Here is a 22,529-nt window from a genome sequence, read left to right as displayed (position 1 = left end):
TCTGTCTGCAACCCGGCACCCTGCAGGCCACCTCAGCATGTGGCGGGAAGCCACCTGCCCTCCTGTGCTATCAGATGAGGACAAGAGGGCCACTTACCAGGAGGGCATTGCTGAATCCCATCAGCTGAGAGATTGCCGAGTTCAGTGAGAAGTCCTCTGTGAAATGGGCGGTCACCTATCGGTAAAAGTTGAATTATACACTTTCTTCAACATCTCTTTAAGCTTTCCACCAAAAACCAGCACAACACGACAACGACAAAACAAACGGACGACCCCAAAAATGTGACCTGCATGAAGCTTGCAAAGGTATTTACAAATGGATTCACTGTCTCGAATAATCACGATAATGTTTCATCGGCACAAAGATTTTTTAAAACAGGGTCAATGTCGTTTCCACTACTCAGCACGTCCCGCTCCCCCACATCTGGGCCGTGCTGGTCCTCGCGGTGGGGACTTTAAACGCTGCTAACGAGCCGAGCAGGAGGCAGGACCCGCTGATGAGGAGGCCTCAAAAAAACAGCAGACCGGAGATGGGGTGAAGGATGTCGCTCCTCTGTGGCTCCGTGACTTTCATTCACAAGAAAGGTTATTAGGAGACAGAAGAAGGTGAGTTGTGCATTTTCAAATGTGGACTCAACATAAAAACACTAATAGGACTTGTCAGCTTCTTCCTGTTGGTGCGTTTTTCAATTTTGACCATGGCCAAGAATATAGAAAAACAACACATCTAAGGATGTTAAGAGTTTCCAACTTGTTTAGGTGACCCAGTTCTATGATCTGACAGAACCGAAGAACGTGCCAGATCCAGAGAGGAAATATGTGGTATGAAAACAATCATTCAGGCACCACTCACATCATGGAATTCAATTCCGTGAGCTCTGTTTCTCTGCACTAGAGAAGAGGGGATGGGAAAAAAGTTGAAGTGTCACCGAATGAGACCATGCTGGACCCAGAGTCTCATGAAAACCCTATGCCTTCAATGTCATCAGTTACCAGAGTCCAGAAAAGTGACCTTGGCTGACTTTATAAGTTCAAATCAGCAATTCTAGAAAGGGAGAAAGAAAGAGATAATAAAGAGAGAAAAGAAAGGGAGAGAGGGAAAGAAAGAAAGAAAAAAAGAAGAGGGAGGGAGGAAGAGGAAGGAAGGAAGGAAGGAAGGAAGGAAGGAAGGAAGGAAGGAAAGGGAGGAAGGGAGGGAGGAAGGAAAGGAAAGGGAGGAAGGAAAGGAAAGGGAGGAAGGAAAGGAAAGGGAGGAAAGGAAAGGAAGGAAGGAAGGAAAGGGAGGAAGGAAAGGAAAGGGAGGAAGGAAAGGAAAGGGAGGAAGGAAAGGAAAGGGAGGAAGGGAGAGAGGGAAGGAAGGAAAGGAAAGGAAAGGAAAGGAAAGGAAAGGAAAGGAAAGGAGGAAGAAGGGAGGAAGGGAAGGGAAGGGAAGGAGGGAGAAAAGGAAGGAAAGGGGGGAAGGAGGGAAGAAGGAAGGGAGGGAGGAAGGGAAGGAAGGAAGGAGGGAAGGAGGGAAGGAAGGAAAAAAAGAAGGAAGAAGGGGAGAGGAAGCGAAGAGAAGAGAAGAGGAAGAGAAGAGAAGAGAAGAGAAAAGAAAAGGAAGAGAAAAAAGAAAGGAAAGGAAAAAGAAAAAAAAAGGAAAAAAGAAAAAGGAAAGAAAAGAAAGGAAAGGAAAGGAAAAAGAAAAAGGAAAGAAAAAGGAAGAAAAGAAAAGAAAAGAAAAGAAAGAAAAAGAAAAAGAAGAAAGAAAAGCTTCAGCCTAAGGAGTATTTGGGGTGTCTCGTACCCACTAAAAAATGCCTTTGGATCTCCTAAATGCCTTCTTTCAAAGACATGTGACATTTCTTTCCACAAAGTTCTTAAAAAGGCAAATGCCACGGTGTTGTAGCAAACTCCTAGATAAAACATTTAAAGGGATTTGTTATCAGTGAGGCATCTTTTAAAATGAATTCAGGGGCGCCTGGCTGGCTCGGTCAGTAAAGCACGCAGCTCTTGATCCCGGGGTCGGGAGTTCAAGCCCCACGCTGGGTGTGGAGATTTCTTACAAATAAAATCTTTAGAAAGGGAAAAATAAAATAACGGTGGCTTGGACAATAAAATATTATTCTCTAAGAAGGTAACACGAACAAATCACGTGTGTGCAAAAGTGAAGCCACACGAGCTCCCACAGATGCCGTGTGACAGAGTGCCTGGGCGCCCAAGTCCCCCCTCTGCCGGGCGTCTAGCCTGGAGGAGCCCGGTCTCTGGGCCTCAGCTCTGCCTCCATCTGTGGAGTGAGGAGGCCGAAGAACGGTCTCTTCGGGCCCCTTTCAACCTTGAACCTCTGTTTCCGTTCGCCTCGCGTGTAGTGCATCAACAGCGCTCCTGCCCAGAATGAACCAGCATCCCCGGAAAGTTCCTCACCTCAGAGATGACCGAGTTCTTGTGCTCCCAGAGCTTCCTGCCCTCGGCTCTCTCCTCGTTACTCAGCACTTGGGGCCGGGGAAGTGTCCCAGAAGCCCTGGCCTCGATGAAGCGGGTCACCAAGGCCCACAGACGCTGTTGCCATCTCAGCACCCCGGGGAGGGCGTCAGCTGTTTCGAGCCGGGAAGCGAGAACGGGAAAGACACACACGCACGGGTGACCGATCTAGCTGTGCCCCAGCCCAGAGACGCACTTGTGCGTGGAACACACGCTTCGCGGCGCCCCGACGGAGTGACCCGAGGGCAGGTTGCAGGGGCCACCCTGGCTTGCGGAGTCCGGGAACTCAGACCGGCACTGACTCCACCACATCCCAGAGCGCCAGGCGTTCAGAGCACCGGACGGCAGGGCCCTGACTCAGAGTGGCCACCGACGGCCCCCGGCCCATGACAAGCTCAGAAACCTGGGCCGGGCTGTGCCTCGGGGCCCAGCTGCCCCGCTTCAGAAGGCCTGCGGTCACAAAGGTGTCCCCACAGAACCTAAGCCTCGGCACCTGCACTTCGTAGGTCCCCGGTGATCCCAACGCACCCAGTTCCGGGACCGGCACCTGTGACCACTGCTCCAGACCACACGTATCACTGGAAACGGCTCGCCGAGCAAGGCGGTGACGGGGGCGCCTGGGTGGCTCAGTCGGTTAAGCGTCCGACTTCGGCTCAGGTCGTGATCTCGAGGTTCATGGGTTCGAGCCCCGCGTCGGGCTCTGTGCTGACGGCCCTGAGGCTGGAGCCTGCTTTGGATTCTGTGTCTCCCTCTCTCTCTGCCCCTCCCCCACTCGTTCTCTCGTTCTCTCTCTCTCTCTCCCCCCCCCCCCAAAATATATATCTATGTATTTTAAAAAGACAGTGATCCAGCGCCTCTGATTTCTCCTTTCCAGAGCGCGTGGGGCAGACCACAGGAAGAAAACTGAGTGACCACTGGACCGTTGATTCTGGGATAGCCAGATACCCTAGAAGATTCTACCTCATGCCCTTTCAGATCTAAACAGCTCTGGAGAGACAAATCTCCCCTGAGGGGGACGGGGCGGCGGCTGTGGGCGGTGGAGGAAGTCCCAGGTAACCCCAGGAACAGGCCCCGGGCAGGGTTTTCTGGACTCATCCGCCAGAACAAACCTTTCAGGGTCGATCGAGAGGGGACTGGCCTCCGTGGGCCACAGAGGGCCTCGGGGTTGCCTGGAAGCCAGCGTGGCTCCCAGGAAGCGTTCTCAGGAGGGGTCCTGGAGGAACCTGAGTCAGAACGCCACAGACTTGGCGGAGGCGGGTTCCTGGGCGCCCCCTCCTCCCCCCCACCCCACCGACGCCATCAGCGGGTCTGGGGCGAGGACTGGGAAGCCGCACTTGCTGCGAGCTCCTCCAGTGACTGTGAGCCCCGTCACCTCCGGGGACTGTGGGGACGGTACAATGTCAGACAGACCGCTCCTCGCTTCACGGGGCGGATTCCTAGAACCCTCGCTGCTGTCTTCGGCCAAGACGTTTCCTTCCTCGAAACTCCTTGGGCGACCGAGGGCGAGGACACGGGAGGCGGGCCGGGAAGGGGCAGGGGACTTACACTTCACATCCCACAAGATATCCTTCTCGGGAGGGGCGGCGAAGAGGATGTACAGCCGGATGGTGTCGATGCCATAACGCCCTACGACCTCCTGGGGGTCCACCCCGTTGTGTTTGGACTTGCTCATCTTCTCCCACGTCACCTCCACCGCCTCCTTCGTGTTTGCGTGAACAGGAACAGACCCTGGACGCCAAAATCACACACACGGACGGCACGTGCGGCTCGGAACGGGTTCCGCAACAGCACGTCCACTAAGAGCCATTAAAAGCATCCGCTTGAAGAATCCCACTCATTCACTCGACACGCCTCTTTCTCCTCTTTCTCTCCCTCTGCGACACATCGTGGAAAAAGGGAAGGGAAGGGGAGGGAAGGGGAAGGGGAAGGGGAAGGGAAAGGGGAAGGGGAAGGGGAAGGGAAGGGGAAGGGGAAGGGAAGGGGAAGGGGAAGGGGAAGGGGAAGGGGAAGGGGAAGGGAAAGGGAAAGGGGAAGGGGAAGGGGAAGGGAAGGGGAAGGGGAAGGGAAGGGGAAGGGAGGGAAGGGGAAGGAAGGGAAGGGGAAGGGGATGGGGAAGGGGAAGGAAGGGGAAGGGGAGGGAAGGGGAAGGGAAGGGGAAGGGGAGGGGAGGGGAGGGGAGGGGAGGGGAGGGGGACGGGGAAGGGGAAGGGAAGGCAAGGGAAGGGAAGGGAAGGGAAGGAAGGGAAAGGGAAGGGGAAGGGGAAGGGGAAGGGGAAGGGAAGGGAGGGAAGGGGAAGGGAAGGGAAGGGGAAGGGGAAGGGAAGGGGAAGGGAAGGGAAGGGGAAGGAAGGGGAGGGGAGGGGAGGGGAAGGGGAAGGGAAGGGACGGGAAGGGAAGGGAAGGGAAGGGAAGGGAAGGGAAAGGGGAAGGGAAGGGGAAGGGGAAGGGAAGGGGAGGGAAGGGGAAGGGGAAGGGAAAGGGGAAGGGGAAGGGGAAGGGAAGGGGAAGGGAAAGGAAGGGAAGGGGAAGGGGAAGGAAGGGGAAGGGAAGGGGAAGGAAGGGGAAGGGGAGGGAAGGGGAGGGGGAGGGGAAGGGGAGGGGAAGGGGAGGGGGATGGGGAAGGGGAAAGGAAGGGGAAGGGGAGGGGGAGGGGAAGGGAAGGGGAAGGGAAGGGGAAGGGGAGGGGGATGGGGAAGGGGAAGGGGAGGGGAAGGGAAGGGGAAGGGAAGGGAAGGGAAAAGGGGAAGGGGAAGGGAAAGGAAGGGAAGGGGAAGGGAAGGGGAAGGGGAAGGGGAAGGGGAGGGAAGGGAAGGGAAGGGTGGGGAGGGGAGGGGAGGGGAGGGGAGGGAAGGGAAGGGAAGGGAAGGGAAGAGAAGGGAAGGGAAGGGAAGGGAAACAGAGGCCCGCATGTTCTGCTGTCTCCTTCAGGGATCGGGGTCTCCCCTGGAAGCCGGCAGCTGACCGGTCAGGGTCTCAAGAGCAGCAAAGCGCCCCGAGAGGTCACGTCAGTCACCGAAAACATGCTCTCGCACCATCGGGACCCGCGGGCTCACCTCACCGGGCTCTTGTTGAATGCGGTGTGCCCTGTGGTGCCCGCCCGCCACGGCCTGCTGTCCGGGAGTGTCTCCTCCCCACCCACACACCACCGGGCCAGACAAGGCCTTACATGGCTAGGTTTGGATGAGGTGAGCGTGTGGCCGAGCCCCGGGGGCTGGGACAAGGAAGGACATCTGGGAAGGCTAAGGGCTCTCCCAGGAACCGCAACTAAGAGACAGAAGCTCCCGTTTCAATGTTGTTGGGCGCTGGAACCATAAAGTCCTAAGGAGATGGGGCAGGACGTGGCATCACACGGGTCCCCGAGGTCACCGTGTAACCTGAAGTCAGGGGGAACAGAAGCCCAGCCTGGAGGAGGAGGGAGAACAGGGCAGAAGAACAGAGAGGAGGAGGAAGAGCAAACAGGGGCGGGGAAGGAGAGAAGAGAAAGTTCTAGGCCTGGCATCTGGGTGGCGCCTGGGGACTGCCTGCATGCGGCGAGGCCCAGCTGGAGCCCCTACAGCTGGCTTCGGGTGATATCCCTATGTCCCGTGTCCACCTGCCTTTGGGCGTGTTTCTGTTCCTTCTAGACAAGCACTCCCAGACTCTGACCGCAACCAAAGTCCCAAGGGGCCGATGTGTGTACCCAAAAGCTAACTCCGCAGAAGCACGTCCATTAAGGAGAGGGAAGGCTGGCCTCGCTGACCCAAGTGCTTTTTCGAGGGGGCAAGTCCACGTGGGAAGGGAAAAGGCGCTCACAACACTGCCTGGCCCCATGACATCAGAGCAGAGGGAGACTGAAGTTGCTGTATCCAGGCTGCGGTGAGGCTCAGGGAACCACTGCTCCGTTTACCCTGCACGCCTCCTCCGGGCTTAGCTACTCTTTCCAGCACTACTGTGCAACTTACGAAAGAGGCATCTATCCGGGCAGAACGGTTGAGAAGTTAGAAAAAGGTGCCCTCCCTTGGCAAATGTGGCCCTGAGGTATATGGTTTGGCAAGAGGCTGGATCTCGGGCCCTGCTCCCCCCCCTAGGCTGGGTGCCTTTGAGCAGTGCACGAACTGCACAGCCGTACAACGGCAGCCCTGCCCATAACACAGAGAGCACTTCACTAACAACTGAAATTTATATGCCCCCTGGATTTGGCTTCTTTCTCCTCTGGTCCCTGTTGGAGAAATATTGTCAATTTCTTTTCAAGCTTTTTTTTCCGTCCCATGGACCATTCCAAACCCTGATAAATTACTGCATAATTAGGTAATTCCGTTGATGGCTTCCACCTAAACCTTCTCTCTAGTGTTTGGTTTGGAAGGCTGCCTACCATTAGGGGGTTGTTGGGTTTACATGATCTCATCCATTGTGCACTGGGTTTTCTAAACGTAGTGGCCAGAATTCTGGGGTTTTCTCACAGTTGCCTCTCTGTCTCCCCCCCCCCCCCCATTTCCTAACATGTCATTGATTTCAAGGGTATGCTGGGTGCACACGACATCCTCACCGTGCCACCTAAAGATCTGGCAAGGGGAACTACCCCTGAGGAAGAGTGAAAACACGGGATGGCAGCGGAAAGCCTCGGGAGCACTGGAAGAAGAGGGAGGTCCAGCGATCGGGGAGAGGTGCTCCACAGGGAAGTGCTGGGTGGGGCTGCTCCGGGGTTCCGACACGTGCCTAGAGACCACCTAGAGGGAAACGCTGGGAGTGTCCCAGGCTTAGAAGAGTGTCTCTTGGACCTGGGGACTCTGTCCCTGAGACGGGCTATCAAACACAAGCAAGGGCATGAGGTGATGCCCGGGCTGACTCTGTTGTGTACAAATGAAAACCCTTTCAGAAGCGAACGGACTGTGGATGGGGCTGGGGCTGAGGAGCAGGTGGCCATCCCAGCCCCAGCCTTCAGAGGGCACTGGCCACCAGGCACAGCAGGCCTGGAGACCTGAGACCCACGGGGCCCTCTCCAGGATTTCCCACCCCACCGAGGCCCGGGCGAGCACCTGCTTTGTCAATGGCTCTCAGGCCTGGCCTCGTTCTCCCCGAGTACCTAGAAGGGACCGATGGGCCATTCTCACCTGTGAGATCTACTTCCTCTCTCTGTAGATATTGTCCAGACGGCAGGCGGAATGTCTGCCCCTTGATAAGGCCTTGGGCCAGCAGCTTATGAAAAGGCTCTCTGAGAAAAGATAAAGGGAAAAGAAATCGATTGGTAGGGATTTGAAGCATCCAGAAGACAGCAATAGAAGCCTTTCCGGCTGATGGATAGAGACAACTGCTCTTCATAAAAGCGGGTAGTCTGGCCAATGCCACTTGGAAATCCAACTGGAGCAAACAGCTCCTTATAAAGAAGTGACTGAGAACATGAAGTCAGATCGGCAGGTGTTAGCTACTTTCCACTTGTCGAAGTGGAAAGAACACTAGGCTTCAGATTCGGAAGGCCTGGATTTGAATCTCTTTCCTCCTCAATGAATTCTATGAGCCAAGGCAAGTCCCTTACTTGTTCTCAACATCAGTTTGCTTATCTGAAAAGTGGAAACACTAAAAATCTGTCAAAGGCTTGTTGGTAAGATTACAGTAAATGATTGCATGAAAATACTTGTAAATTTTATTTTATTTTTAAATTTGCTGCAGTTCTTTTTAAAAAAATTTTTTTAGTGTTTATTTGTATTTGAGAGAGAGAAAGAAAGAGAGAGCACAAGCAGGGGAGGGGCAGAGAGAGAGGAAGACAGAATCCAAAAGGCTCTGAGCTGTCAGCACACAGCCCGACACGAGGCTCGAACTCATGAGCTGTAAGATCATGACCTGAGCTGAAGTCAGATGCTCAGCCGACTGAGCCACCCAGGGGCTCCACCCCCTCCCCTGGCTTTTTTTTTTTTTTTTAAGTTTATTTATTTATTCTGAGAGAGACAGAGAGAGTACGCAAGCAGGGGAGGGGCAGACAGAGACGAGAACAGAAGATCCAAAGCAGGCTCCGTGCTGAGAGCAGAGGGGCCTGATACGGAGCTCGAACTCACGAACCGTGAGATCATGACCTGAGCCGAAGACCGACACTTAACTGACTGAGCCACCCAGGTACCCCGATACTTGGAAATTTTAAAGAACCACACTAATGTCAGCTACAGGCCGAGTCCAGCGTCAGGAGGGGCTCGAGAGGACACAGGGAGGTTTAAGTCGGGGCTCTGCTCAAGCAGGCTCCTTTTCCATCAACCTTGTACACAGTGACTGCTTGCATTCTTAAAAAAAAGACAAACACTGACTCCTACAGATTAACCACGCATATAGACTTTCTGTTCAAACTCAAACATGAACCTCCTCTTTTTAGGCCTACCCCCCTCTGAGGAGGTGGTTGTTATTAATAGCATGGTAAATACACCTGGAAACGTCTGGAAACTTTTCTGAATGCCTCTGTGTATATACATACATATAGTTTTGTATAATTTTGGCAGATTTAAATAGATCATAATTTACATATATGACTCTGGTATTTCATTTAACTATATGAATGGATTTTCCACAACAGTCTATATAGACCTATGTCAGTTTTTTTTCCTTTTGTAATTGTTTTCACTTTTTTTTTGTTTTATTATTATTATTATTTATATAATTTATTGTCAAGTTGGCTAACATACAGTGTATATACAGCGTGCTCTAGGTTTTAGGGGGTAGATTCCCATGATTCATCGCTTACATACAACACCCAGCGCTCATCCCAACAAGTGCCCTCCTCGATGCCCATCACCTATCTCACCGCCCCCACCCCCATCAACGCCCTGGAAAACAGTCTGGAGGTTCCTCAACAAATTAAAAATAGAACCTGCTACGACCCAGCAGTAGCGCTACTAGGAATTTATTCAAAGGATGCAGGAGTGCGGATTCATTAGAGCACACGTACCCCAATGTTTATAGCAGAGCTTTCATCAATAGTCAAATTATGGAAAGAGGCTCAGTTTTTTTTCAATGTTTATTTATTTTTGGGACAGAGAGAGACAGAGCATGAACGGGGGAGGGGCAGAGAGAGGGAGACACAGAATCGGAAACAGGCTCCAGGCTCTGAGCCATCAGCCCAGAGCCTGACGCGGGGCTCGAACTCACGGACCGCGAGATCGTGACCTGGCTGAAGTCGGACGCTTAACCGACTGCGCCACCCAGGCGCCCCAAGGCTCAGTTTTTTTAATGTTTATTTTTGAGAGAGAGAGAGAGAGAGAAAAAGAGGCATGTGTGAGCGAGCAGGGGAGGGGCAGAGAGAGAGAGAGGGACAGAGGATCCGAAGCAGGCTCTGTGATAACAGCAGCAAGCCCAATGCAGGGCTCGAACTCCCAAACCGTGAGATCATGACTTGGGCCGAAGTCAGGCACTCAACGGACTGAGCCACGCAGGCGCCCCCAGACCTATCTCGGTTTTAAACGGCTCTCTAGTAGTCTGCGGTGCGCATGGGTTATAATTTGTTTATAGTGCCCGTTTTCTAAAAAATGGTTTCAGTCACTTTTACTGGATGAATCCTGCAATATAAACTTTTTCTCGGAAGGGGACAAGGAGAGGCTGACCCTTACACTGAAATGACGGGGAAATGACGTGATTTCCGATTTGAAACGGTTTATTCTGAAGAATCCACCTGATTCCGTTGTAAAGCACGAGAGCGAGAGCTATTCCAAACTCCAAGAATGATTTGCGGAGACATGTGCTGGTAACGTGTGCGCGTTTCATATCTGTTGAGAGGTAGGAACGTTTGGCGGGAGCCACGTTCTTCCCAAGCGTCACCAGCAGCACGACGCACCTTTCAACCGACAAACCCGTTGGTGCTTCAAGGTCACTGACGCGAGGCGGCTGCTATTTAGAAGTTCAAAAAAACCACACGACCTCAGAGGCCCGGCAGACTACAAGTGTTGTTCTGGAGTCGTAGGCAGGAGCTGGCTTGGTCAAGTTAACAGGACCCTTGTTTCTCACACAAGGCCGTGGGATTTCGGTGACCCGTGATACTGAGTAAGGCTGCTGGGCGGGCCCCGGGTTTGCATCTGTGTGGCCCTTGTCCAACGGCTGTGCGGACAGGTGCGGTTTAGGGGAAACGTGCCAGGGGATTCAGGGGGTAGCATGGGATAGACCGACCGGAAAAGAGATGAGGGCCAGTTCGGAAAAAGCGATTCTCAGCCTTCGTATTTTAAAATCTTAGGAGTGTATACTGTGTATATACGCAGGCATACGCGAGGGTGGGGGTGGCGGTGAGGGATCTTCTTATCCTTTTTTGCCCAACGCGGGCCTCGATTGCACAATGGTGAGATCGGACCCGGAATCAACAGCCGGACACTCAACCAACCGAGCCACCCAGGCTCCCTGAGGTATTTTCCACGATGGAAAAGACCCAATATGCATAACATTCAAGTCGAATGTTACACAATTGTGCAAATTATTCAGTGTTATATTATTGAGCGTCACAGGGGCCATCCGGCATGCTCCCATGTTAATTTGGAACAAACCCCACATGTGCACAGAAGTCATCATATCATTGTCCAGCCTCTAAAACCCATCTTAATAATAGACCCATTCGAGTCAGAAAGCTGCCTTCCTCCCACCACGCTCATGACATTCCACCGGCAAAATCACATTGGCAGAATGGCATCCTTTGGTGCCACAGTTCACGTCCCATCAAGACTCCTAGGAAATAGGAGTCTTTTGTACAGAAAAACAGGACAAATTATTTAACAATCAAATGCCCTTGGATCTTACACCGAATTTGAATAACTAAGCGCCTTGAAGGGAGAGTAGTTGTGTCTGCGGCTTCCCGGAACATCTGCACAAACGCCACAGGGACCTGTGTCCTCGGGCTACGCAGGCTTTATCCAGAGCAGGCCGGGGTTCTGATGCCCAAGGACCCACGTCTGCATTCTCCTCAGGAAGCTCAGAGAACCGCACCCCACAGACTGAGCGCGGGGTTTCCTCTGCCATCAGCCCTGTTAACCTGCCTGGTGTCTCTGACACTTTCAACCCACTTGCTTGTTCCTCGCAGAGGTCACGCGCACACTTGGCTGTCCCCAGAACGGGTCATGCTCCCCAGGATCAGGTGCCCCCTGGCAGGAATGCTGTCTCAGCCTGCGTTCCCGGGGACACCGGGACTCGCCCTGCACCTCTGAACTCAGGCATTCCGTTTTCTGGGTGGCCGCTTCTGTCCCCTGCACACGTCCCCAGGCCCTCGTTTGTATCCCGCGGCGTCTGGGACACACCACGTGAGAAGCGTGTCCGGGCTGTGCCGTGATTACAACGTAAAGACCCATCCACATCCGGCCCTACGCCCATCACGGTAAGGACTTTTGCTCCCTTGGTCTTCCCTCGGTCCCCAGCACTGAGTGCTGTGCCCAACAGGCAAGCTCAAATAAAAAACAACAACAACAAAAGGAGACGTGGTGAAAACGTGGACGGGTGAATGAACGCATAAATATGCACATTCAGACAAAAGGACGGTGGGACACAGGTGGAAGACGCGGGTGGCTGCTGTTGCTGGCTCTGGAAGCCATCTTTGCCTTCCATCCGATTCCAGGATTTTAACCCCATCCCATTCGCTCTACGGCAACAGTTTTAAAACAAAATCAAATCGTATGGCCACTTTTTATTGGGCAGGTCAAGAAACAGGCTGGACACAAACACATTCGAAAGCACCAGGCACACGGAGCCAGTATTCCCCAAGGAAGGGCTGCCCCCGCCAAGCTTCACAGAGCATCGGTGGGGTCAACAGGGCTGATCTGCGCTCAGGGTGCACCGGGTCACCTCTTAGGCTGGAACCTTCCTCAGATTAACTTTTCATGCTGCAGCCTCACAGGAAACAGAAACAAAACAACAACAAACAGACCGTTGCTTTCTCTCCTCTGTGCCTGGTGCCAGTGGGATGAATTTCTGTTACTGTCTGCACGAGTTTTTGAGATTTTTCCTTTCCTTTCCCACTCTGAGTGCAACGGCTTTGGTAGCTCCTGGGGAAATTAAAAATCAGGGTGGAAGGAGGGAGGGAATAATCTGGATCCCAAAGACAAAGATGAGCAGTATGGTGAAAATCCACAGAGCTTTTAGCCTCCAGAGGGGGCGGGGGTGGGGGGGTGGTGAGAACCCAGGAATCCTGTTCTGGCCTCTGCAGGTTGTCAGGTGGCTCGATGCTGCCACCTTCTGGGAACAGACGGCACTGCACCTGCCAGCACGTGGCCCTACTTCCAGAGGCTCTTCGGGGGCCCCATGGGTTCCCATTCTTCTTCTTCTTGTTTTTTTAAGTAAACTTCGAAATAAAGTGCCGCGCACATATCGAAAAGTACACGGATCCTGGGAGTAAAACCTGATGAATTTTCACAACACAAGCACACCTGTGATGGCCACAGAGCGTGACCAACCTCCCAAAGGCCCCACCTCCCCACCGCAGTCACCACCAGCCTGGCCGCTGACACCATCGATCAGTTCTGCCTGTTTCAAAACCACTTCTAACCCTTTCCAGGTGAGGGCGAGGGATCCCAGGGGCCTGTACACATTGGAGGCTGTCCCCAGAGCTGGCCGTTGGCGGTGTGTCCGGTGTGGTCCTGGCAGCTGGGCCCGGCAGATACTAAATTTTATTATGTATTCAAGGAGGCTGCTCCTCTGCCCTCCTCCCGCGAGCCTCCTTCCGGTGCTGAGTTCATGGTGGGTGCTTGATATCGTTCACTGGTTTGAGCTAAATGAACGCCGTTTCCACGAGAGGAGAAATAAAGCTGCCAGCAGCAGAGGCGGGGACAACGTGGAGAGGGACACGAGGTGGAGGGAGAAAGGCCGATAAAGGGCAGGCACGGGACATTATGGCTCCCAGGTGGGGCCGTGACTTTTCTGCAGGGAGAGGCGCGGTGAGCGGTTTCAGACTCCATCCACTTAAGCTCGCAGGAAGGTGGGTGGGAGCAAGGGGACGAGTCGGGGGGCGGGGGTAGGGTCCCAAGAGCCCAAGAGCGTTTACACTGGATTTCACGGTGGAAGGGGCACTTCCCTGCTCATTCCCCGGTGGTCCCCCCACCCCCCACTCTTCAGGGCTCCAGGGAATGATCCACAGGACTTTGGGAATCCGGTTCTCATTCTCGTGGCTGAAGCCGGTCACATCCACCCACAAGTAGTGTAGCTCGGAATGAGGAACCACACTTGTGTATTCACTCAACGTGTATTTGAGCCACAAACGGGTACACAGCACTCTGCGGTTAGAAGGCTTACAGTAAAACGGTGGGCCAAGACATGCTCAGAAATAACCATCAACGCCATAAGGAGGACGTTCTAGTGTGATATGGAGGCGCGAGGTGCATGGGAATGAGGGACAAGGACGTCAAGGGCCCCGCTGAGCTCGGAACCCGGTCCCGCGGGAGCAGCGTTCACACCATCGCCAAGCTCATTACTCAGATTCACAGCCAGTGAGTGTAACGTATTCCCTACGTGCTCATTCATTCACTCGACAAATGGCACCGGGGACAAACTTGCAGAAGCAACTGAGTTACTCATGCATCACATGAGTGTACACATGCGTGTACAGCCGAGGCCTTTATAAGGAAGTGGAAGATCCGAAACCACCCCCAAACCCCTTTGGCGTAGAAGCATCAAAGGTGGGCGTCACGCAGGGTCTCTGCCTGCGGCGGCCCGGCTGGTTTCACTGCCATGGAGGCAACGCTGCGCTCTTTGCTCTGTCCCCGCTCTCCTGCTGCGCCCTTAATACCACCCCTAGAGGGGCGCCTGGGTGGCTCAGTCGGTTGAGCATCCGACTCTTGATTTTGGCTCAGATCATGACCCCAGGGTCATGGATTGAGCCCCATGTCAGGCTCCGTGCTAAGCGTGGAGACTGCTTAAGATTCTCTGTCTCCCCCTCTGCCCCCTCTCCCCTGCTTGCATTCTCTCTCTCTCTAAATAAATAAATAATATAGTAAAAAAAAGAATTAAAAACAAATACCACCCCGCGTTTGCTGCAGCACAGCTATGTGCGAGCAGAATCATGGGGAGTGATGTTCTCTTCGGTACTTCCTTGACGGCTGGTCATGGAAAGCCACCTTTGTGCCACCAAGGTGGGAAGGGGGGGCAGGTGGAAGGGCAGGGTGGGGAGGATCAGTAATTATTAGGATAAATAAGGAATTCCAGAACATGGATTGATAGGCTATTTTAAGTGCCCTTATATTAAAAAAAAAAAAAAATGACTGTATACAAAGGAATGTACTAACTGGGATGTGGCTAACAGAATCCCAGGATTCGTCAGAGCCCCAACTAGCCACCGCAGATGACATTTCACCTACTCAGGAGGCCCTGGACAGCCCGCTGCCCACTCCCTGGCCTGGTCAGCTGGCCCCTGTATAGATCTGGAAAGAAGAAAACAGAAAGCCCTGGATTTCTGAAAACAATCTCTAACAACTTTTCAGACTGATTTTGCAAACTTCCTCTTCCTTGCCCTGTGCTGAGGGCCGTCAGAATCACATAATTAGCCAGGGTCTGACCATTAAGCAATAGCTCATTCTTAAAATACTACCATTTCTAGGGGCACCTGGGTGGCTTGGTCGGTGAAGCGTCTGATTTGGGCTCAGGTCACACATGATCTCCCCCCCGCATCCGGCCCTCTGCTATCAGCATGGAGTCCGCTTAAGATCCTCTGTCCCACTCGCTCTGCCCCTCCCCTGCCTGTACTCTCTGTCTTTCTTTCTCTCTCTCTCAAAAATAAACATTAAAAAAATACTACATTTCTATTTCTTAGCAACCAGCTAGCAGCATGGAAGGAGCCCTTACGGATATGGTGAGACCCAAGGTAAGTTTCTCTTCCCTTCCTTTTCCCCCAAGGCTCATTTCTGGTGTGATCAGAGAGACACATAAAAGCTTGGGGGACTCGGGGCGCCTGGGTGGCTCAGTCGGTTAAGCGTCCAACTTCAGCTCAGGTCGTGATCTCGCGGTCCGTGAGTTCGAGCCCCGCGTCGGGCTCTGTGCTGACAGCTCAGAGCCTGGAGCCTGTTTCAGATTCTGTGTCTCTCTCTCTCTCTCTGCCCCTCCCCCGTTCATGCTCTGTCTCTCTCTGTCTCAAAAATAAATAAACGTTAAAAAAAATTAAAAAAAAAAAAAAAAAAAAAGCTTGGGGGACTGGAGCCCGTGGCGTTCTCAGTGATCAGCAGGCCACTGTTCTTGGTTGACAACAAACCACAGGGAGAATGTCACTTTGGGGAATGTCGTGTCTCCCCAGAGTTGCAGTTAAGAGCAACAAAACCTGACAGGATTCCTGGGCCTACCGCCGTCCCTCACCACTGTCCCTTACAGAGGGAGAGACAGGCTTCCTTACTGCAGTTCAGGGATGAGCTGGGTACGTTCCTCTCTGCAGCGCGCCCCTGCGGCTTCCGTCCCGGTGACGTCCAGCCACAGCCAAAGCCCTCCCCTGGGTACTTCCTCCCGGGTACCTCCTCCCGGGTACTTCCCTGCTTCTGAATCTAGGCTGTAAATGACTGCTTTTTCTTTTTCATTCTTTTTTCCTATTATAAGGTTATACGATCACTGCAAAAACTCTGGAAAAAAAGCACGAGTGCCTTAAAAAGTAAGAAAATCACCAATAAGTTCATCTTCCAGAGAAAACTAGTGTTAACATGTTGGCACAGTTTTTTCTAGTCTTTTCTCTTGCTCTGCGTATGTGTATATATGCGTGTGTACATTTAAATACAGAGATAGAGCCAAATTGCATCTACGATTCTGTATCATGCTTTTTTTTTTTTTTTTTCAGTTCTAGGTACTTCAGATGCATTTCTCCGTGTTACTAAACATTCCACGTAATATAATTTTAAAGAGTTGTACAGGGGCTAGACTTGTTCACTCTTTCTCAGAATGTGGGGGCGATAGGACATATCTAAACGTGTAGCTACTTGAAATAACACGTGTACAGTTGGGTGCATAAGTTTGCATTTCTGATTATTCCCTTGGGCTAGGTTTCTAGAACTACAATTAGTGTGTCCAAAGGTGTGAATGTTTCTAAGGCTCTCGCCGTATATCATCAAACTGCTTTTCGTAAAGGTTGTTCCAAATGGCCTTCCCGCAGCACAGGGGACGCTGTTCATCCCAGCCTCTCTACTATACGGAAAATGGTGCCTCACTTCTGTTCCACTGTATTTCTTTGACTACCAGCGAGGGAAGCATTTTAGGGTAGGCCTCTTCATCATTTGCGTATCTTCTTTGGCAAATCTCCCGGGGACGTTAATTCTGGCTTGATGAGTAACCTGGTATTTCTTTCTTTCTTTTTTTCTTTTTTTAATGTTTATTTATTTTTGAGACAGAGAGAGACAGAGCATGAGTAGAGGAGGGGCAGGGAGAGAGGGAGACACAGAATCTGAAGCAGGCTCCAGGCTCCAAGCTGTCAGCACAGAGCCCGACGCGGGGCTCGAACTCATGAGCTGTGAGATCATGACCTGAGCCGAAGTCGGCCATTTAACCGACTGAGCCACCCAGGCGCCCCAGTAACCTGGTATTTCTTTTTTTTTAAATTTTTTTTTTTTTTCAATGTTTATTTATTTTTGGGACAGAGAGAGACAGAGCATGAACGGGGGAGGGGCAGAGTGAGAGGGAGACACAGAATCGGAAGCAGGCTCCAGGCTCCGAGCCATCAGCCCGGAGCCTGACGCGGGGCTCGAACTCACGGACCGCGAGATCGTGACCTGGCTGAAGTCGGACGCTTAACCGACTGCGCCACCCAGGCGCCCCTAACCTGGTATTTCTGATGCACAACAGCACACGTGCTGTCCCATGTGGGGGCACACCCAGCCCGGAGGCCAGCTTCTGGTGGAGGGTAAAGAGATCCATGAAAACCTCAGAGTATAGACCTAAATGTGCAAGTGTGAAAGAGGGCCAGGACTCACTTAGAAAGCAGGAAAGAGTATTAGAACTACCTAAGACTTTGTGGTAAGTTGATGAAACTTAGCCAGAATTACAGAGCGAATCCAGTGCTTAGAGTCGACAGAATTCCTCGCACGTGAGGCCCCTGAGAACCAAACAGGTTACTCGTCCACACGCGAGGTAGTGGCCCACATGGACATGGGACAGAGGCCTCGGGCTCCCAGGCTATCCTTACTACATTCATTTGCTTGTTTGTTTATTTTTAAAGTAATCTTTACACCCACCATGGGGCTCAAACTTGCGACCCTAAGATCAAGGGTCACACGCTCCACTGATGGAGCCAGCCAGGTGCTCCTAGAGATAACTATCTTAGATGGTGGCCAGGGGGTTGAGAAATGAAAACAACAGGGAGTGGCAGTAGCCTCAAATCCCTCCTGGAAGGACAGAGCTAACCAAACGCTAACCAAGAGTAATACAGAAATAGACGTAGCAATCCCTGTCAAAAAAACACCAGCATTCTTCCCAGAGCTAGAACAAACAATCCTACAATGTGTATGGAACCAGAAAAGGCCCCGAAGAGCCAAAGCAATCCTCAAAAAGAAAACCAAAGCTGGAGGCATCACAATTCTGGACCTCAAGACGTATTACAAAGCTGTAATCAAGATAGTATTTGGTACCGGCACAGAAACAGACACTCAGATCAATGGAACAGAATAGAGAACCCAGAAATGGACCCACAAACGTATGGCCAGCTCATCTCTGACAAAGCAGGAAAGAATAGCCAATGGAATAAAGACAGTCTCTTCAGCAAGTGGTGCTGGGAAAACTGGACAGCGACATGCACAAGAATGAACCTGGACCACTTTCTTACACCAGACACAAAAATAAACTCAAAACGGATGAAAGACCTCAATGTAAGACAGGAAGCCATTAAAATCCTCGAGGAGAAAGCAGGCAAAAACCTCTTTGACCTTGGCCGCAGCAACTTCTTACTCAAAACGTCTCCAGAGGCAAGGGAAACAAAAGCAAACATGAACTATTGGGACCTCGTCAAGATAAAAAGCTTCTGCACAGCAAAGGAAACAATCAGCAAAACTAAAAGCCAACTGATGGAATGGGAGAAGATATTTGCGGATGATAGATAAAGGGTTAGTATCCAAAATCTATAAAGAACTTATCAAACCCAACACGCAAAAAAACAAATAATCCAGTGAAGAAATGGGCAAAAGGTATGAATAGACACTTCTCCAAAGAAGACATCCAGATGTCCAACTGACACATGAAAAAATGCTCCACAACACCCATCATCAGGGAAATTCAAATCAAAACCACAGTGAGATACCACCTCACACGTGTCAGAATAGCTAATATTAACAACTCAGGCAACAACAGATGTTGGCGAGGATGCGGAGAAAGGGGATCTCTTTTGCACTGCTGGTGGGAATGCAAACTGGTGCACCTACTCTGGAAAACAGTATGGAGGTTCCTCAAAAAATTAAAAATAGAACTTCCCTACGACCCAGCAATGGCACTACTAGGCATTTATCCACGGGATACAGGTGTGCCGTTTCGAAGGGACATGTGCACCCCCATGTTTATAGCAGCACCATGAACAATAGCCAAAGTATGGAAAGAGCCCACATGTCCATCGATGGATGAATGGATAAAGAAGATGTGGGATACATATACAATGGAGTATTACTCGGCAATCAAAAAGAATGAAATCTTGCCATTTGCAACTACGTGGATGGAACTGGAGGGTATTATGCTAAGCGAAATTAGAGAAAGACAAATATCACATGACTTCACTCATATGAGGAATTTAAGATACTAAACAGATGACTATAAGGGGAGGGAAGCAAAAAGTATATAAAAACAGGGAGGGGTCAAAACAGAAGAGACTCTTAAATATGGAGAACAAACAGAGTGTTCCTGGAGGGGTTGTGGTAGGGGGGATGGGCTGAATGGGGAAGGGGCACTAAGGAATCTCCTGCTGAAATCAGTGTTGCACTATCTGCTAACTCACTTGGATGTAAATAAACAATAAGTAAATTTTTAAAAAAAGAAAGAACGAAAAAATAAAGTTCTGATTTAGATACGTGTCAGCAAAAACAGCTAATAAATAAAGAGACATAAATACACACGTGGTTGACAGGTCTCAGTTTTTCCTCCTAGGCCAGCTTGAAAAAGTTGTTTGAAGGTCTTCAAACATTCTGACTGGAGAATCCTGAATTTTACCACAGAAGGCGGGTGACTCTCATTTCGTCTGTGGCTGACCGGTTTGTGGAGACACCCTGATGAAAAGGCCATGTTCAGAGGCCGTCCTGGCCCCGATGTGATTTCACAGGAGTGTGACCCTAACAACTGAGTTGAGACACGGAGATAAGAGGAATTCCTGCAACTTCTTCAAGGTCAGATTTTGAGTACTTAAAATAAATGTCTCTTTTTTGGGGGGTAGGAGGGCACGGAATAGAATCTTACTATCTCGTAAAGAACTTTTAAAAACGCACACAAAATACTGCACGGGTATATTTCGAAGTACACCGGACAGCTGTCCCTTAAGGCTGATGGAAAAGCAAGTTCCAGGGGTCTGGAGGCTCTGCGGGTTAGAAATTCATTTCAACAGACACCAAGTCCTACCCCAAACGGGACTTGACAATTACATCTGAACGCCACAAACATTTTTTCTCCTCGAATATAGTTCTAAAACCACTGTACAGGAGTCATAAAAATAGCCAGGCTTTGTCTTATAGTTTAAAATAGTTAGCCATTGACTCATTTATTGGTTTGTTCACTGCTCCTGCAAATAACTTCAGAAGCACAAATGGGCCTTGGGGCCAGAAATAATTTATGGTCTTCGTTTCTAGACCTGCATCAGAAGGAAACGTTTCTCATGGTGTATTTTCTCTCTAGCCCAAGGAGGACACTTCCTTGTGGAAACATAAACTTCTTTCGTTTCATTTTTTTCTTTTAAGTAGGCTCCACGCCCAACATGGGGCTTGAACTCATGACCCAGAGATCAAGAGTCGCACGCTCGACCGAGTGAGCCAGCCAGGAGCCCCGAAAAGCATAAACTTTTATCTGTTTATATCAAGGGCTTAAACTCAATTTAAACAAATATCCACTGAGACTGTACAGTCTCCACGATACTGTCACAGCAACAGGACACAATTCCCATCCTCACGGGGAAGTTTTATCTGATGAGGTAAAGAAGTTTCCACAGAGAAGAAATTCAAGGCAGAATGGGAAAAGTCTCAAGGCACAAACATTCCGACTGAGGCTTAATGCTGTTAATGTATTCACTGTCCTTCTGATGCAATCAGTTTATTTTGACACATGAAGGGCTCTGGGACTAATGAGAAGAAAATTATTTTCAGCATTTAATTTGATGTATAAACGAAATGCGTTTTCTGTACCATAGACTCTTAATCTGTGTGTGTGTGCACAGAGAGAGGGAGCAGGTCTGAGGGGGGGTGAAGGGAGGGGGCTTTCATAATGCTTCATTTTGCAGAAACTAGACCGTAGTCTGCGTTACTAGAGATATTTATTTTTCATGTTTACTTGTTTTTGAGAGAGAGAGACAGAGCATGAGCAGGGGAGGGGCACAGAGAGAGACACACACAGAATATGAAGCAGGCCGCAGGCTCCGAGCTGTCAGCCCAGAGCCCAGTGCGGGGCTCGAACCCACGAACCATGAGATCACGACCTGAACCGAAGTTGGACACTCAACCGACTGACCCACCCAGGCACTCTACAAACAGATATGCTTAAGTCAAATATCCTTTATACATTCAAATACACACGCACACATACATCTATGTATAGCCATGCTCTTGACTAGCAAGATAGAAGATATATGATGTAGGTCAGATATTTGTACAAGGCGATCGCCACGCTCTACAGAAGGTTTGCGGCGACGCACAAAGTTCTATTAACAGATTTTAAATAAGTTGGTCTTTTTTTCCCCTTAGAGTCTATTCAGACATTTCTTTCCTTTCTCTTTTTTCTTTATTTATTTTTTGATTAAAAAAATTTCTTTTCGTGTTTATTTTTGAGAGAGAGACAGAGCATGAGCGGGGGAGGGGCGGAGAGAGGGGGAGACACAAAATCTGAAGCAGGACAGAGCTGGATGCGGGGCTTGAACTCACGAACCACGAGATCATGACGTGAGTCGAAGTTGGACGCTTAACTGAGCCACCCAGGAGCCCCTGAGATTTTTAAAGTAATATATTTTTTATATATCAAAATTTTAAAAACACATATCCTTTGACCCAGCATTTTCATGTCGGGACTTGGACTTACAGATATAAACCCAAATACCAGCTGAGAACACAGACAGTGAGAGTCACCTGACTCTTTTTTTTTGTAACAGCAATTAGAAAAATAGGTGATTGCTTACATAAATCACGGGAGATCCATTATGATGGGGTACTGTGCATAAATTACAAAGGATGGGGGGTCGGCACATGCTGATGTAGAAGGATCACTAGGATATATTATTAAATCAAAAAAGCAAAAAGGCACGTGTGTAATATATGTCACGTTTTAAAAATAAGTCTATCAACAGAAACATGGAGGTAATGCAAAATGTTTTTCTGGAAGAGACCAAAAGAAGCCATTAACAGGTTGAGGGGGGAGGGGTGGAGGGTGGCCTGCAGGGAGTGAGACTTCAATGTTCAGTTTCTGTGCAGTTAAGAAAAAAACTCTTGGGGCGCCTGGGTGGCGCAGTCGGTTAAGCGTCCGACTTCAGCCAGGTCACGATCTCGCAGTCCGGGAGTTCGAGCCCCGCGTCAGGCTCTGGGCTGATGGCTCGGAGCCTGGAGCCTGTTTCCGATTCTGTGTCTCCCTCTCTCTCTGCCCCTCCGCCGTTCATGCTCTGTCTCTCTCTGTCCCAAAAATAAATAAAAACGTTGGAAAAAAAATTTAAAAAAAAAAAAGAAAAAAACTCTTAACCTTAGACATGCATTACTTTATTATTTTGTATTTTTAAGTTGTTAACATGGGTTATCTGGACAAAGAGATCATCAGATTTTTTTTTTTCCCTCTTTTTCTCTGCAATTAAAAAACAGTCTAGGGCGCCTGGGTGGCGCAGTCGGTTAAGCGTCCGACTTCAACCAGGTCACGATCTCGCGGTCCGTGAGTTCGAGCCCCGCGTCAGGCTCTGGGCTGATGGCTCAGAGCCTGGAGCCTGTTTCCGATTCTGTGTCTCCCTCTCTCTCTGCCCCTCCCCCGTT

The 22,529-nt window shown here is 50.5% G+C and overlaps 1 protein-coding gene across 2 annotated transcripts in view; it reads right to left on the bottom strand.

Moving 5' to 3' along the window:
* The window catches only part of LARS2 (leucyl-tRNA synthetase 2, mitochondrial), a 164,223-nt gene that overhangs the window by 15,191 nt on the left and 126,503 nt on the right, over positions 1-22,529 (bottom strand). For both annotated transcript variants that reach the window (XM_030305699.2, XM_030305702.2), the window contains 4 exons: positions 7,551-7,651; positions 4,006-4,188; positions 2,404-2,573; positions 98-175 (listed from right to left, as the gene is read on the bottom strand). In XM_030305699.2, the coding sequence (XP_030161559.1) occupies positions 98-175; positions 2,404-2,573; positions 4,006-4,188; positions 7,551-7,651 (532 nt within the window). The remainder of the gene's footprint in view (positions 1-97; positions 176-2,403; positions 2,574-4,005; positions 4,189-7,550; positions 7,652-22,529) is intronic.

This window comes from Lynx canadensis, chromosome A2 (genome assembly GCF_007474595.2).
Source record: "Lynx canadensis isolate LIC74 chromosome A2, mLynCan4.pri.v2, whole genome shotgun sequence".
Lineage (NCBI taxonomy): Eukaryota > Metazoa > Chordata > Mammalia > Carnivora > Felidae > Lynx > Lynx canadensis.
Note: the sequence above shows the minus strand (reverse complement) of the source record. Positions and strands in the feature narration are given on the sequence as shown.